This window comes from Mandrillus leucophaeus, unplaced genomic scaffold (assembly GCF_000951045.1).
Source record: "Mandrillus leucophaeus isolate KB7577 unplaced genomic scaffold, Mleu.le_1.0 Scaffold14, whole genome shotgun sequence".
NCBI classification, from domain to species: domain Eukaryota; kingdom Metazoa; phylum Chordata; class Mammalia; order Primates; family Cercopithecidae; genus Mandrillus; species Mandrillus leucophaeus.
Window position 1 is genome coordinate 2,172,374 of NW_012101365.1, and position 17,218 is coordinate 2,189,591.

General features: G+C 45.6%; 1 protein-coding gene across 2 annotated transcripts; it reads right to left on the reverse strand.

The window, feature by feature from the left end:
* Positions 1 to 4,230: 4,230 nt before the first annotated feature.
* LOC105534864 (cytochrome c oxidase assembly factor 7) lies at positions 4,231 to 17,006 on the reverse strand. 2 transcript variants are annotated; one of them, XM_011973773.1, is made up of 3 exons: positions 16,542 to 17,006; positions 11,115 to 11,255; positions 4,231 to 5,545 (listed from the first exon to the last, which is right to left on the reverse strand). In XM_011973773.1, the coding sequence occupies exons 1-3, from the start codon at positions 16,645 to 16,647 to the stop codon at positions 5,097 to 5,099; spliced, it is 696 nt and encodes a 231-aa protein (XP_011829163.1). In that variant the 5' UTR covers positions 16,648 to 17,006; the 3' UTR covers positions 4,231 to 5,096. The 2 variants fall into 2 exon arrangements, with proteins under 2 accessions (XP_011829163.1, XP_011829161.1); XM_011973771.1 differs by having other exon boundaries at positions 16,487 to 16,655.
* Between the last annotated feature and the right edge of the window lie 212 nt (positions 17,007 to 17,218).

A 17,218-nucleotide genomic window follows, 5' to 3' on the forward strand; every position in this document is an offset into this window, starting at 1 on the left:
GAGGTAGAGGTTGCAGTGAGCTGAGATCGCGCCACTGCACTCCAGCCTGGGTGACACCATCTCAAAAAAAAAATGATTCTTTAGAAAAATGGTTAAATAACAAGAACACTATTGTGCCAAAGAATGCCCATAGGTGGTAAAGAATAGTGAGGGGCAATGGTTTCTTCTGTTTCAAATTGCATTTTATGAGAACATACTAATTTTACAATAAAAAAATTCAAACCTTGCGTTTTTTTAAAGTCAATATATATATATTTTTTAAATTGTGGTAAAACATAAAATTTACCATCTTAACCTCTTTTTTTTTTTTTTTTTGAGGTGGAGTCTCACTTTTTTGCCCAGGCTGGAGTGCAGTGGTGCGATCTCAGCTCACTGCAACCTCCTCCTCCCAGGTTCAATTCTCATGCCTCAACCTCCCGAGTCTTTGGGACTACAGGCGCATGCCACCACGCCCAGCTAATTTTTGTATCTTTAGTAGAGAGAAGGTTTCACCATGTAAGCCAGGCTGGGTTAACCATTTTTAAACATATAGTTCAGTAGTGTTAAGTATATTCACATTTGCTGTGTAACAATCTCCATTATTTTTTCATCTTACAAATTTGAAACTCTTTACCTAGTAAACAACTCATTTTGGCCAGGCACGGTGGCTCACACCTATAATCCCAGAACTTTGGGAGGCTGAGGTGGAAGGATCACTTGAGCTCAGGAGTTTAAGACCAGCCTGGGCAATATGGCAAAACCTCATCTCTATAAAAAGTACAAAAACTAGCTGGGTGTGGTGGTGTGTACCTATAGTCCCAGCTACTCAGGAAGCTGAGGTGGGAGGATCACCTGAGCCCAGGAGTTAGAGGCTGCAGTGAGCTATGATAGCGCCACTGCGCTCCAGCCTAGGCAACAGAGCAAAAGCCTGTCTCAAAACAAAACCAAAAGCAAAAAACTCATTTCCCCCTCACCCCAGCCCCTGGCAACCACCTGTACTTTCTGTTTCTGAGTTTATATAGATCTGAACTCATACCTGAGTTCAGATGCCTCATACACAGCGTGTCTTTTTGTGACTCTCTTAGCATGATGTCCTCAAGGTTCAGCCATGTTGTGTGGCATGTGTCAGAATTTCCTTCCTTTTACAGGCTGAATAATATTCCATTGCATATACATCCCACCTTTTGTGTATTCATTCATCTGCTGATGGGCATTGGAGTTCCTCCTACCCTTTGGCTACTGTGAATAGTGCTGCTAAGAATATGGGTATAGATACCTCTTGGAGACCCTGCTTTCAATTCTTTTGGATATAAATAGCTTGGATATTTGTCCCCCACAAATCTCATGTTGAAATGTAATCCCCAGTGTTGGAGGTGGGGTTAGTGGGAGGTGATTGGATCATGGTTTGGATTTCTCATGAATGGTTTAGGACCCTCCCCTTGGTGCTGTTCCCAGGAGATCTGTGTGTGGTATCTCCCCTTGCTCGCTTTCTTGCTCCTGCTCTTGCCTTCTCACCATGTGATACACCGGCTCCCCCTGTGCCTTCCACCATGATTGTAAGTTTCTGAGGCCTCACCAGAAGCCAACAGGATGCACAGCACCGTGCTTCCTGTACAGCCAGCAGAACTGAGAGCCAATTAAACTTTTCTTTATAAATTACCCAGCCTCAGGTATTTCTTCATAGCAATGTAAGAATGGCCTAACACAGATATGCACCCAGAAGTGGAATGGCTGGATCAAACGGCAATTCTGTTTTTCATTTTGGGGCAGCTGCACCAGTGCACGGGGTTCTAATTTCTCTACATCCTTGACAACACTTACTTTGTTTTTGTGTTTAATAGTAGCCATCCTAATGGAATATGAGGCAATATCACTGTGGTTTTGTTTAATAGACTTTATATTTTAGAGCAATTTTAGGTTTACAGCAAAATTGAGAAGGTACAGAGATTTCCCATATAGTCGTCCCCACACATGCATAGTCTCCGCCATTATCAACATCTCCCACCACAGAGGTACATTTGCAGTAATTGATGAACCTACACCGACACACCATTATCACTCCAAGTCCACAGTTTACATTAGGGTTCACTCTTGGTGTTGTACATTTTAGGGGGTTGGACAATGACAGGTATCTATCATTATAGTATCATACAGAGTAGCTTCACTGCCCCTAAAAATCTTCCGCATTCCAATTATTCCTCCCTCCCCTCCCCCGCCCACTGGTTTTTACTGTCTCCATGGTTTTGCCTTTTCCAGAATACATCCCATTGTCATATAGTTGGCATCATTTAATATGAAGCCTTTTCAGACTGGCTTCATTTAGTAGCATTCATTTAAAGTTCCTCTGTGACTTTTAAGAGCTTGATAACTCATAATTTTTCATAGCTTGATTTAAGCACTGAATAATGTCTAGATGCACCACAATTTATTTACTCGTTTACCTACTGAAAGACATTTTGGGTTGAATTTTGGCAATTATAAATAAAGCTGCTATCCATGCGCTGGTTTTTGTGTGGACATGTTTTGAATTCCTTCAGGTACTAAAGATCAAGATTGCTGGATCACATGGTTAAGAGCTTGCTTAGTTTTTGTAAGAAACTGCTTAACTGTCTTCCAAAGTGGCTGTGCCATCTTGTGTTCCCATCAGCAAGAAATAAGAATTCTGGTTGCTCCAACTTTCCCAGCATTTCATGCTGTCAGTGTTTTGGATTTTGGCCATTCTAATAGTTGTATAGTGGTCTGCTGTTCTAACTTGCATTTTCCTGATGACATGTTATATGGAGCATCTTTTCGTATGCTTGTTTGCCACCTGTCTATCTTCTTTGCTGAGATATGTTAAGGGTTTTGGCCTGTGTTTTAATCAGGTTGTTTGCTTACTGTGGAATTTTAAGAGTTCATTGTGGTTTTGATTTGCATTTCCCTGATTAGTGATGTTGAACGTGTATTCATGTTTTTTGACTTACAGTTTTGTGTGTGTGTGTGTGTGTGTGTGTGTTTTGTCTTACTCTGTTACCTGGCTGGAGCACAATGGCGTGGTCTTGGCTTACTGTAACCTCTGCTTCCTGGGTTCAAGCAATTCTCCTGCCTCAGCCTCCAGAGTAGCTGGGACAACAGGGGCCCACCACCACACCCAGATAATTTTTGTATTTTTAGTAGAGATGGGGTTTCACTATGTTGGCCAGGATGGTCTCGAACTCCTGACCTCGTGATCCACCTGCCTCAGCCTCCTAAAGTGCTGGGATTACAAGCGTGAGCCACTGCACCCAGCCTAGTTTTGCTTTTGTTTTTGAAACAGAGTCTTGCTGTATTGCCCAGGCTGGAGTGCAGTGGCACAATCTGTTTACTGCAACCTCTGCCTCCCAGGTTCAAGCAATTCTCTTGCCTCAACCTCCCAGGTAGCTGGGATTACAGGTGCCTGCCACACCTGGCTAATTTTTGTATTTTTAGTAGAGAAAGGGGTTTCGTCATGTTGGCCAGGCTGATCTTGAACTCCTGACCTCAAGTGATCTGCCTGCCTTGGCCTCCCAAAATGCTAGGATTACAGGCGTGAGCCACCACGCCTGGTCTGACCTAGCTTATTTTAAGCACACCAAAACCTACTTTACATTTTAAAAAAGTGAACTTGATGTCTTTTGAAATCTCCTCTGTGCACTTGGGGAAGTCCTCGTCCTCTATCAACTTAAGAAGCTGGCTGCTGTGCTCACAAACCTTCATTTACACAGCAAGCCTTCCTTTCAGGACGGCTGCAAAACAAAAGCCTAAAACAGTAGATGGTGACAGACAGAATGGTATTGTTATCAGCAGGGAAATGACAAGCTTGCCCCCTGGTGACAAGCTGGGGAGATAACAGGAAAAGCAAATTTTTTTTTTTTTTTTTTTGAGACGGAGTCTCGCTCTGTCGCCCAGGCTGGAGTGCAGTGGCGCAATCTTGGCTCACTGCAAGCTCCGCCTCCCACATTCACGCCATTCTCCTGCCTCAGCCTCCTGAGTAGCTGGGACTACAGGCGCCCACCACCATGCCTGGCTAATTTTTTGTATTTTTAGTATAGACGGGGTTTCACCGTGTTAGCCAGGATGGTCTCAATCTGTGACCTTGTGATCTGCCCGCCTCGGCCTCCCAAAGTGCTGGGATTACAGGTGTGAGCCACCACACCCGGCCGCGAATGTTCTTAAAAGGCACAACCACCACAAAGAACATACTCTCTGCGGTACCTGGAATCTGAAAAGAACACTAATTAACACAAACTGGAAGTCACTCAAAATTGTTTATTCACAGGGACAGTGAAAAAGGCTCAGTTAAAGGGGACAAATGTGTCACAAAGTCCTTGCTTACAAACTCCTAGCTGAAGCTGCCTTGGGAAGAATCTGCTCCCTCAGCATGATGGGCAGTGCCAAGCGACTACACTGGCCAATGTCTCTTCTAGACGATGGCAGGCTGATGTTTCATCTTCTTCAGCAACTCTGAGGCATAACAGCCTTTAAGCTGTATGTTGCACATCCCTCTTGATCTCTGTGAATTTACTGAAAGATGTGACTCTAAACGCAAAATGAAGCCCACACCAATGATTATGTAAGTCAGACGCTGGCAGTTGCGACTATTTAACTGTTCCTAATTCTTTAAGACCTCGATTACGTAAACCAAGATATGTTCTGATTTTCAAGCCATCCTAACCAAAATAATAATAGTGATGAAAATGATGATAGATGATTCCTTTAGGCCCTGGGGCTGCTAATTTTTAAAACTTCCTGCTATCCTCCCCTCCCTACCACCAATTTCTAGGGCTCTCTAGTTTGCTCCTATTTTTCACAGAATTGCCAGAGTTTGAAAACTAAGATCCCCATAAACATGGCTATCTTCACAGAACACCCCCAGATGAAGGAATATTGACTGTAATAAACATTGTACAGAACACCCAGATAAAGGAATATTGACTGAAATAGACATTGTAGGCTACACTCCAGTAGCTGGGGCAATGAATCCATATAACGGGAGCTACCAATTCAAGTCCCAAGTTTTCTTGCTGCAGCAGGTTGACCTTCAAGGGCTGCATCAGTCTTCAGAAACAGGAGCTGCCAGCCTCAAGCAGTTTGCTGCCTGGGAGGGAGGGTAGGCCACATTACCCAAAAGTTAAGGGTTGGACACCTTTCTCCTGTTCTTTGTGTAGCTGCTGAGCTCGATTTTTTAGCACCTCGGCCTTGGCCTCATCCTTATCAACACCATCTCCCAGCTTGTACATGCGACTGGCATTGGCACAGGCCCAGATATGACCCAGATCACAGGCTTTCATGGAGTATTTACATGCCAGGTCCATGTCCTTAGGAAAGCCTGGGGCACCCTGCAGGAACATGGCACTGAGGTTGAAGCAGCTGGAAGCATAGCCACCATCACAGGCCCTTGTGTAGTAGTCCCTGGCCTTCCCCAGGTCAGGCTGGCCATCCTCATTAACCTGTCCATCATGTGCCAGGAGGCCAACGTTGTGACATGCTGCTATAGACTTCTTTCCGGGCTTCTCACACGCCATCAAAAAGCACCTGGCGGCAGCTTTCAGGTCCTGGGCCAGACCACCTGAGAGGAAGGAAAGTACGAAAAAATAAACCCAAGCCAGGACACAACCTAAATGTCTCAGGCCAAAGTCAGCGAATAATTTTTTTTTTTTTTTGGAGAAAGGGTCTTGCTCTGTTACCCAGGCTGGAGTGCACTGGCATGATCACAGCTCACTGCAGCCTCAACCTCCCAGGCTAAAGCAATCTTCCCATCTCAGCCTCCCCAAGTAGCTGGGACTACAGGCACACACCACTATGCCCGGCGAATTTTTAAATTTTTTTGTAGAGACAGGATCTCACTATGTTGCCTAGGCTGGTCTTAAACTCTGGGACTCAAGCGATGGTCCCACCTTGGCCTTCCAAAGTGCTGGAATTACAAGTGTGAGCCACCACACCTGGCCAGCAACAATTCCTGAATAAAGTTTAAGACTGAGCATAGTGGCTCACATCTGTAATCCTAACACTTTGTGCAGGATGATTGCTTGAGGCCAGGAATTTGAGATCGACCTGGGTGACAGAGCAAGACCTTAACTCAAAAAGAAAAAAAACTGTCCATGCTATGAGCTCAGGCAGCATGAAAGGTAGCCTGCCATAGTGCACAGATCTCCTAGCTTTCTCAGCCATAGAATCTTTTGTTCAAATGATACCTTATGAGGAAACTCAGACAGGTCAAGGAGGTGAAAATTGGGAATGATAATATCTACCTCATGGGGTTACAGTGAGAACATGGCATATTACAGGCATTTAATTGTTCATTAATTTAAACATACAGTGGGCCCTCCATATCCATGGGTTCAACCAACCACACGTCAAAAATATTAGCAAGAAAACAACAATACAATTAAAAAATACAAAATATATAAAATAGAACAATTATTTACTCAGTATTTACATTGTATTAGATAGTCTAAGCCAAGATTGTCCAACCCATGAGCCTGGGATGGCTTTGAATGTGGCTTAACACAAATTCATAAACTTTCTTAAAACATTATGAAATGATAATAATAATAATAATTATTATTATTATTTTGAGATGAAGTCTTGCTCTGTCGCCCAGGCTGGAGTGCAGTGGCATGATCTCAGCTCACTGCAACCTCTGCCTCCAGGGTTCAAGTGATTATCCTGCCTCAGCCTCCTGAGTAGCTGGGATTACAGGCGAGCCACCACGCTGGGCTAATTTTTGTGTTTTCAGTAGAGACGGGGTTTCACTATGTTGGTCAGGCTGGTCTCGAACTCCTGACCTTGTGATCCACCTGCCTCAGCCTCCCAAAATGCTGGGAAAAATCCTGGGATTACAGGCGTGAACCACTGCACCTGGCCTATGAGACTTTTTTTGTGATTTTTTTTTTTTTTAAGCTCATCAGCTATCGTTACTGTATTTTATATATGGTCCAAGACAATTCTTCTTACGGTGTGGCCTAGGGAAGCAAAAAGATTGAACACCCCTGTTCTAAGTAATTAATTTACAATACACAGGAGGCCAGGTGCGGTGGCTCTCGCCTGTAATCCCAGCACTTTGGGAGGCCAAGGTGGGCGGATCATCTGAGATCAGGAGGTTCAAGACCAGCCTGGCCAACATGGTGAAACCCCATCTCTACAAAAATACAAAAATTAGGCTGGGCGTGGTGGCTCACGCCTGTATTCCCAGCACTTTGGGAGGCCGAGGTGGGTGGATCACGAGGTCAGGAGTTTGAGACCAGCCTGGCCAACACGGTGAAACCCTGTCTCTACTAAAAATACAAAAAAATTAGCTGGGCATGGTGGGAGGGGTCTGTAATGCCAGCTACTTGGGAGGCTGAGGCAGAAGAATGGCATGAACCCCGGAGGCGGAGCTTGCAGTGAGTGGAGATCGTGCCATTGCACTCCAGCCTGGACAACAGAGCATAACTGTCTCGAAAAAAAAAAAAAAAAAAAAATTAGCTGGGCATGATAGTGGGTGCCTATAATCCCAGCTACTCGGGAGGCTGAGGCAGGAAAATTGCTTGAACCCAGGAGGCAGAGGTTGTAGTGAGCCGAGATCGTGCCACTGCACTCCAGCCTGTGCAACTGAGCAAGACTCCATCTCAAAACATACAAACAAATAAACAAACAAAAAATAAAACAAAATACACAGAAGAATATGGGTAGGGTTATATGCAAATATTATGCCATTTTTATATAACAGATGTGAGCATCATCAGACTTCGTTATCTGTGGCAGAATGGAATGAGGGTCCTGGAACGAATTTCCCACATATACTGAGGGACAACTGTATACTGAATAGTTGCCAATTGCTGTGCTAGGTGCTGGGGAACAAATGACACTGTCCTGCTTTTGAGGCCTAATGAGACCTGTCTTATGGGCTAATGAGACAGACATGAAATAACCATACGGGCCAGGCACGGTGGCCAGTAATCCCAGCACTTTGAGAGGCCCAGGCAGGAGGACCTCAGGAGGCCAGGAGTTCAAGATCAGCCTGGGCAGCATAGTGAGACTCTGTCTCTATAAAAAAAGTTAACATTAGCCATGCATGGGGGCATGGGCCTGTAGTCCCAGCTAGAGAGGCTGAGGCAAGAGGACTGCTTGAGCCTGGAAGTTTTGCACTGCTGCACTCTAGCCTGAGCAAGAGTGCAAGACCTCACCTCTAAACAAATAAATAACAATACAAATAAATGTATGATTTTCACTGGGCGTGGTGGCTCATGCCTGTAATCTCAGCACTTTGGTAGGCCAAGGCAGGAGGATCACTTGCATCCAAGAGTTTGCAACTAGCCTGGGCAACATAGCCAGACCCCATCTCTACAAAATAATCAAAAACAGCTCAGCTACTCAGGAGGCTAAGGCGGGAGGATCGCTTGAGCCCAGGAGGTCAAGGCTGCCGTGAGCTATGATTGAGCCACTGCACTCAGCCTCAGCAATGGAGTGAGACCCTGTCTCACCAAAAAAAAAAAAAAAAAAGATGATTTTAATTGTGAAAAGAGCATGGAGGAAAAGTACAGTGCAAGACAGGCAAGCAGGGACCAGATCATGCAGGGTCACATTAAGGACCCCTGAATTTAATCTTAAAAACAATGGGAAATCACTAACAAAGACTTTTAAGTAGAAGTGGTGGCAGGGCTCACTTTTTTTACTTGTTTGTATATGTGTAAAACTTCAAATCCCCATGTACCATTACTCGATCTCAAAAAATATAAACATTTTAACATTATTCTTTTAAGTAACCATTCCAAATCCATTATCTAGTAATAACCATCATTATCATTAAGTGAACACCATTCCAGTCATCTTTGTAGCTTGTGTTCACATCAAATGCTGGCTGGTTGAATACATACTAGATAGAAGTGTTTGGAAAAATTGGATCGCAGATGCTATTTGTAAGTAAAGAATTTAACTTTGATTTTACCTGAAGTTATCAGAAGAAAACCAAATTGAAGCGAAACTAAGGAAACTGCTGACCTACAAATTACTATTTCTAGCCCATAGTGAAATTTCCTAAATGAGCCACTAGGGCTATCGAGAGTTTAGAAAAAATATTAAAAGGTTAGAATCATTTTTATTTTCATTTATTTATTTAGAGACAGAGTCTTGCTCTGTGGCCCAGGCTGGAGTGCAGTGGAGCAATCTCAGCTCACTGCAGCCTCCACCTCCTCGGCTCAAGTGAGCCACTGCACCTGGCCTAAAATTTAGTTTAAAAAATTAAAGTGGGGCCGGGCACAGTGGCTCACACCTGTAACCCCAGCATTTTGGGAGGCCGAGGCGGGTGGATCATTTGAGGTTAGTTCAAGACCAGCCTGGCCAACATGGCGAAACTCCATCTCTACTAAAAATACAAAAATGAGCTGGGTGGTAGTGTCACACACCCCTGTATTCCCAGCTACTCGGAAGATTGAGGCAGGAGAATCGCTTGAGCCTGGCAGGCAGGGGTTGTGGTAAGCTGAGATCATGCCACTGCACTCCAGCCTGGGCGACAGAGTGGGACCCTGTCTCAAAAAAAAAAAAAAAAAAAGACATCTTTGGCCAGGTGCAGTGGCTCACACCTGACCCTCGCACTTTGGGAGGCCAAGGTGCAAGGACTGCTTGAGGCCAGGAGTTTGAGACCAGCCTGGCAACATGTGAGATCCTGTCTCTACAAAAAGTAAAAAATTAGCCAAGCATGGGGGCATGTGCCTTTAGTTCCAGCTACTGGGGAGGCTGAGGCAGGAGGATTGCTTGAGCCCAGGAGCTCAAGGCTGCAGTGAGTTATGATTTTATCACTGCACTCTAGTCTGAGAAACAGAATAAGACCCTGTCCAAAAAAAAAAAGCTGCCTGTCAAAGGTCCTATTGCTTATTTGTGTTGAGTTTTTTTGGGTTTTTTTTGTTTTTTCTGGTTTTTTTTGTGAGACGGAGTCTTGCTCTGTTGCTCAGGCTGGAGTGCAGTGGCATGATCTCGGCTCACTGCAACCTCTGCCTCCAGGGTTCAAGTGATGCTCCTGCCTCAGCCTCCTGAGTCGCTGGGATTACAGGTGTGTGCCACCACGCCCAGCTAATTTTTTTTTTTTTTGTATTTTTAGTAGAGACGGGGTTGCACCATGTTGGTGAGGCTGGTTTTGAACTCCTGACCTTATGATCCACCTGCCTTGGCCTCCCAAAGTGTTGGGATTACAGGCGTGACCCACCGCGCCTGGCCTGTGGTGGTTTTAAATATGTCCATAAGTTCTTTAATATTCCTTCCTCTTCAAGAAGTGGAATTTAAGTCCTTTCCCTTAGTGTAGGCTACATCTAATAAATATGTGATAGAAATGAAAAGCGTGTGACTTCCAAAGATAGGTCATAGAAGACACTGTGGATTCTATCTTGTTCTCTCCTTTAAATTACTCACTCTGGGGGAAGCCAGACGCCATGTCATGAGGACACTCAAGCAGCCCATGGAGAGAACCATGTCATGATGATCTGAGCTCTCCCAATAACAGCTGGTAAGGAACAGAGGCCTCTGTTACCAGCCATCAGAGTGAGTCATCTTAGAACTGGAAACTCCCAACTTCAGTCAAGCCTTCCAATGACTACAGCCCTGGTTCCATGGCCAATGTCTGACTATAACCTCATGAGACACCCTGAGGGACCCCACTAAACCACTCCCAAATTCTTGACCCACAGAAACTACTGAGGTGATCTGTTATTTAGCCATACATAATGTAAACACTATACCAGTGATAACTACAATTAGAGTAGGAGAAAAGACAGAAGCAAGACAATTATAATTACTGACCCCTTACTCCGCGCCAGGCACATGCTGATGCCTTTTTCTATACTATCCTATTTAATCCTCATGACCCTACAAAACAAGTACTATTTCCCTCCAATTTACAGGTGATGTAACTGAGTGCACAGAGTTGAAGTGATTGGCTCAAGATCCCACTATTTGCAAATAGCATTCCCTAAGGTTTACCTAACTTGAAAGGCTGTGTTCTTCCCCACATCGCTCTGCTGAACTCCTACCTCTCCATCTTCCTACAATGCACTTGCCCAATGCCTGCGAGACCCTTCTGCAAGAGCTCATCATGGGGCTCAGGTGTGAGGCCAGCACTGCTATCAGTGACAAGGATCCAAAAAGCAGACCCTCCTTACCCTTACCTTTTCCAGTCACATAGTAGGCCCCCAGTTTGTAGCAACTATCGCTGTGCTGGTTCTCTTCACAGTTAAACTTCAACACCTTGGCAGCCTCATCAAAATTCTTCTGGATCCCTTCCAAATAGTCCACCAGCCGATAGCAACCTGCGAAGAGAGGGCAAGGGCTATTCTTCATGTCTGGGGCTGCTGCTTCACAGTGGGGTCTTGGGGTAGGGGGTGCCCAGGTGTGGCAGGCCAGGCTATGTCTTTTAAGACAGCCCATGTTCTCCTGAGATGTCGCAAGTTGACCTTACCACAAAGAATGTAGGTGGTGTTTAGCCATACCTACAAATGACATTGTCTCCCCATAGCCATGGACTGAGCAATGTATGGCCTGGGGAAACCTCAGTCCCTGCATTGGCTCCATCACTCACCAGCCCTTCTGCTCCCTGTCAGCCACGCCCAAATACCCACCGACTTCCATGATTGAAACTTTGCTAGTTTTGGAATCTTTCATGAAGTTCAATGGTAAAAACAATGAAAACCTAAAAGGCTCATAGACTAGTCTTTGTAGCAGCAAGAAAACGGTGCTGGGTCAGGCTTGGTAGCTCCCAGTACTTAGGGAGGCTGAGGCAGGAGGATCACTTGAGGTCTGGAGTTCGAGACCAGCCTGGACAGGGTGAAACCCTGTCTCTACTAAAAATACAAAAAAATTATCCAGGAGTGGAAAAATATTAAAAAATTAGCCAGGTGTGGTGGCACACACCTGTAATCCCAGCTACCTGGGAGGCTAAGGCAGGAGAATCACTTGAACCCAGGGGGCAGAGGTTGCAGTGAGTCGAGATCGTGCCACTGCACTCCAGCCTGGGTGACACAGCGAGACTCTGTCTTTAAAAAAAAAAGAAAAAGAAAAAGAAAAGGGTGCTGTGATGACTATACCTTACTCCTCAGCTAGGGTAGGAACATGAAAGCCAAAAAGAAAGAGTAGAGGTGGCCGCTTCTATGGAAACAGGCTCCATGTCTCCCAATCCCAGTAAACCTCTCTCCTTAATCTCTCTCCCCTCTTCTTAACCCCTGGTGACAACATGTATCTCTCATTCATTTTCACTCAACAAATATTTGAGCATCTCTATGCATCTATGTACCAGACATGGTTCTAGATGCTGAGAATATACTCATTTGCCCTCCTAAAATTTACATTCTAGGGGAGGAAATACAATAAGTAAATGAACAAAATTTATTCAAACAGTAATAAATGTTATGATTATAACAACTCAGAAACAGGAAGTGAAATACTGCATGTCCTCACTTATAAGTGGGAGCTAAATACTGTGTACACATGGACACAGAGAGTGTGGAATAATAGACACTGGAGATTGGGAAGGGTGGGAGGAAGAAATTACCTAACAGGTACAAGTACATTATTTGGGTGATGGTTATATTAAAAGCCCCGACTTCCCCAGCAATTTGGGAGGCCGAGGCGGGCAGATCACCTGTGGTCGGGAATTCTAGACCAGCCTGACATGGAGAAACCCTGTCTGTACTAAAAATACAAAAATATTAGCCGTACATGGTGGTGCATGCCTATAATCCCAGCTACCTGGGAGGCTGAGGCAGAGAATCACTTCAACTCAGGAGGCGGAGATTGCGGTGAGCCGAGATGGGCCATTGCACTCCAGCCTGGGCAACAAGAGTGGAACTCCGTCTCAAAAAAATAAAAACAAGCCCAGACTTCACAACCAGGCAATATATCCATGTAACAAAACTGCACTTGTACTCCTTAAATGTATACAAATAAATAAATAAATAAATGCTATGACTGAAATAAAACAGGATAACTGTTTGCTGTCAACTTTGGGTGAAGCTAACAAAGACTGGGCCACTGGGGAGGGGCTGTGACCTCAATAACAAGAAAGTACTAGCTATTTTAAGACAATGGAATGGGAGTGGGGCAGGGATTTGGAACAAATTTAAAAATTTAAAAAAAAAAAATTAAATTAAAAGACAATAAAATGGGCAGGGGCACAAAGTCCTGGCACAAGGAACAGTAAATACAAAGACCTGAAAGAGAGAATAAGTTTGGCATGAATAAGGTACAACATGGCTGAACCAAGGAGGGTCAGGAAATGAAGAAGGAAGGTAGGGACGAGACCCCAGGCCTTGTGAAACATAGGATGCAGTTACGATTTTTTTCCAACTGAAACAGTAAACCACTGGAGGGTTTTAAGAAAATAAGTAATACGATTCAGGCCAGGTGTGGTGGCTCATGCCTGTAATCCCAGCATTTTGGGAGGCCAAGGAGGGTAGATCACTTGAGGTCAGGAGTTCAAGACCAGCCTGGCCAACATGGTGAAATCCTGTCTCTACTAAAAATACAAAAATTAGCCAGGCTCAGTGGCACACACTTGTAATTCCAGCTACTCGGGAGGCTGAGGCAGGAGAATCACTTGAACCCAGGAGGCTAAGGTTGTAGTGAGCTGATATCATGCCCCTGCACTCAAGCCTGGGCAACAGAGCAAGACTCAGTCTCAGGAAAAAAAAAAAAGCCAGGTGTGGTGGCACATGCCTGTAATCCCAGCTACTTGGGAGGCTGGGGCAGAAGTGCTTGAACCTGGGAGGAAGAGGTTGCAGTGAGCCAAAATTGTGCCACTGCACTCCAGCCTGGGCAACAGAGTAAGACCCTGTCTCAAAAAACAACCAAAAAGTCACCAAAAACAACAACCCCACCCCCCAACAAAAACGTTACTCTGGTATATATGTTCATATATGCCTGGGTGAGTATGCAGGAATTTAAGTATGTGAGGGCATATAATTGGGCATTGATAAATATGTTATTTTAAAATCTAATATTTAACATAACAAAATTAAAATTAAAATATCAGTTTATCTGTGAATAGAAATGGATTTTAAGGGAGTAAAGTGCAAAGACAGGGACAGGTTAGAAGGCGACTTCAGTTATCCAGATAAGAGAGCCTGACATGCAAGGAAACTACTACACCAGTCGCTATGGTAACTACAGCCTCTTCTCAGGTCTCCTAAAGTGCTGCAGCCAGTCCTTTTGATATATCTACTCTTCCCGATTCCAGTAACTTGCTTGTCTGACATGTTTTGCTCTCCATTGCCTACAGAGCAAAGTCTATATTTCTTACTCTGGCATTCAAGCCCCGACATACTGTGGCCCAGACTCCCGCTTCAAATGTACTACATCCTGACTTCAACCTTCCAAAAGATAGCACTTTCTTCTCCGACCCTCTCCTCCATTTAATCAACACTTGCCCAGTCCTCCAGACCTCCCTTCAAAGTCTTCCCTAACCACCCTGTTCCTTAGTGACCCCAATTCCTCTAAGTTCTTTCTACACTTAGGACATGGACCAGCTCTCAAAGAACAATGCCGGATTCTTTTTTTTTGTTTGTTTGTTTGTTTTTTTTTTTTTTGAGACGTTATTTTGCTCTTGTTGCCCAGGCTGGAGTGCAATGGTGTGATCTCGGCTCACTGCAACCTCCGCCTCCCGGGTTCAAGCAGTTCTCCTGTCTCAGCCTCCCCAGTAGCCGGGATTACAGGCACATGCCACCACATCTGGCTAATTTTTATATTTTTAGTAGAGACAGAGTTTCATCATATTGGTCAGGCTGGTCTTGAACTCCTGACCTCAAGTGATCTGCCCACCTCGGCCTCCCAAAGTGCTGGGATTACAGGCATGAGCCACCATGCTCGGCCCAACCCCAGGTTCTTTTTAAGCCATCATACTGCAGAGCAACTCTGTTTCATGACTATGTTATGATATGTATATGGTTACATTATGGTCTATGTTATGGATTAGCTTCAAGGAATAGCTATGTCATTTCTGCAAACTAAACTGCAAGCTATTAGAAGGTAGGGCCAGTGTCACTTTTTTCTTTCTTTTTTTTTTTTTTTTTTAGTAGAGACAGGGTTTCACCATGTTGCCCAGGCTGGTCTTGAAATCCTGGCCTCATGCGATCCTCCTGCCTCACTTCAGCCTCCCAGAGAACTGGGATGACAGGCTTGTGCCACACCAGACCTTTATTTGAAAGAAAAAAAAAAAAAAAGGCTGGGCACAGTGGCTCACACCTGTAATCCCAGCACTTTGGGAGGCCAAGGAAGATGGATTGCCTGAGGTCAGGAGTTTGAGACCAGCCTGGCTAACATGGTGAAACCCTGTCTCTACTAAAATACAAAAATTAGCTGGGCGTGGTGGTGGGAGCCTGTAATTCCAGCTACTCAGGCGGCTGAGGCAGGAGAATTGCTTTAACCTAGGAGGCAGAGGTTGCAATGAGCTGAGATGGAGGCACTGTACTCCAACCTGGGTGACAGCGTGAGACTCAGTCTCGAAAAAACAAAAAAAAAAAAAAAAGGAGGATCACTTGAGCCCAGGAGTTGCGACCAGCCTGGACAACATAGTGAGATACTATCTCAAAAAAGAAAGAAAATATAAAAAATAAAAATAAAGCAGGAAGAAGAAAACCACCGAAAGCTATTGGCTGCTCTGGGTGGACCCCTCTGGTCATCACCATCCACCTATACTCTCAAGTCAATTCAGTGTTCACACAACACACGGGACACATTTGTGCTTCAGGGCCTCTTTGCCAGCTGTTACCTATGGTAAGATCTGCACGGTTCACTCCCTTACCTTCTTCAAGCCTTTATTCAATTGCCACTTTCTCAGTGATCTTCCCTGATCACTCAATTTAAAACTGCCCTTCTGCCCTCCTGCCCTCCTGATACCCTTCACCCAGTCCTTTTCCACGGCACTTACTACTTTATTTATTTACTTATTTATTTACTTATTTATTTATTTATTGAGACAGAGTCTCGCTCTGTCGCCCAGGCTGGAGTGCAGTGGCGCGATCTCCGCTCACTGCAAGCTCCGCCTTCCGGGTTCACGCCATTCTCCTGCCTCAGCCTCCCGAGTAGCTGGGACTACAGGCGCCTGCCACCACGCCTGGCTAATTTTTTGTATTTTTAGTAGAGACAGGGTTTCACCGTGTTAGCCAGGATGGTCTCGATCTCCTGACCTCGTGATCCACCCGTCTCGGCCTCCCAAAGTGCTGGGATTACAGGCGTGAACCACCGCGCCCGGCAGGTACTTACTACTTTCGAACACGATTTCATGAATTACCTGAGGCTTATTGCCCGACTGCCCGCACTAGCTTGGAAGCTCCACAAGGGCAGCGAATTTCATCTGTTCACCGATAGATCCCCAGTCCCTAACCCAAAAGCCCCAGCACGTCTCTTCCTACCCGCCCCGGCCTCCAGGCTCGGTCTTCCCGGGACACATCGCCCTTCCCAACACACGAAGTCACCGCGATCCACAGACCCCCGTCCCCCGCCAGCCACGTGATTCCTTCTCCAGCCTCTCAGAGGTCGCAGACCCGACCTCTCCCGGCACGCCTCTCCCCGACGCGTCGCCGGGCTGCGCTGGAGGCGCTCACCGTCCGGGTCCTTCTCGTGGTAGCAGTGGTAGTTGCACTCCACCTCCATGTTCTCCAAAAAGGACTTAACCTGCTCCTCATCCTGGAAGTCCACCAAGCCCGCCATGGTTTGCGCTGCCCAGAGACGGTCACGTGAGCCGGCGGAGGGGGCGGGGCGTGGGGGCTGACTCAGCCCGCGGCACTCTGCCGGGATCCCCTGGCGAGCCAGGCGAGCCTGCCTTTCCCAGCAGCCCTCGCGCCGTTGGGCAGCCACGCTTCCAAGGCTAACCCCCTTACTGAAACTGGGAGCGGTCTCTCTGCAGCACCTTATCAATGCTCGCTTTGTAGCCTTAGTGGTTTTCCACCTGCAGTCATTTATCCATGTATAATCCCTCAGCGCCTACAGTGTGCCTCACCAGGTGCATTGTTCTAGGGTTATGACAGCTAGGAATATAGTCCCTGCCTTCAAAGAACTTGGAGTTCAATTGGAAGACATTCGCTTATCCATTCAGCAAGCATTTAGAGGACCTTCTATATGTGCCAGGTGTAGCTGGACAAAGTGCAGTGGGCAGTCTGATTCATCTCTCTTCTTCCCAGACCTGTCTTGGCCACCAACACGAATTACCTAAGCAATGAATGGCTGTGGGAGAGGTTAACTGGAACACAGTAGCAGTGAAGGGTGTAGCAACGTCACTGTT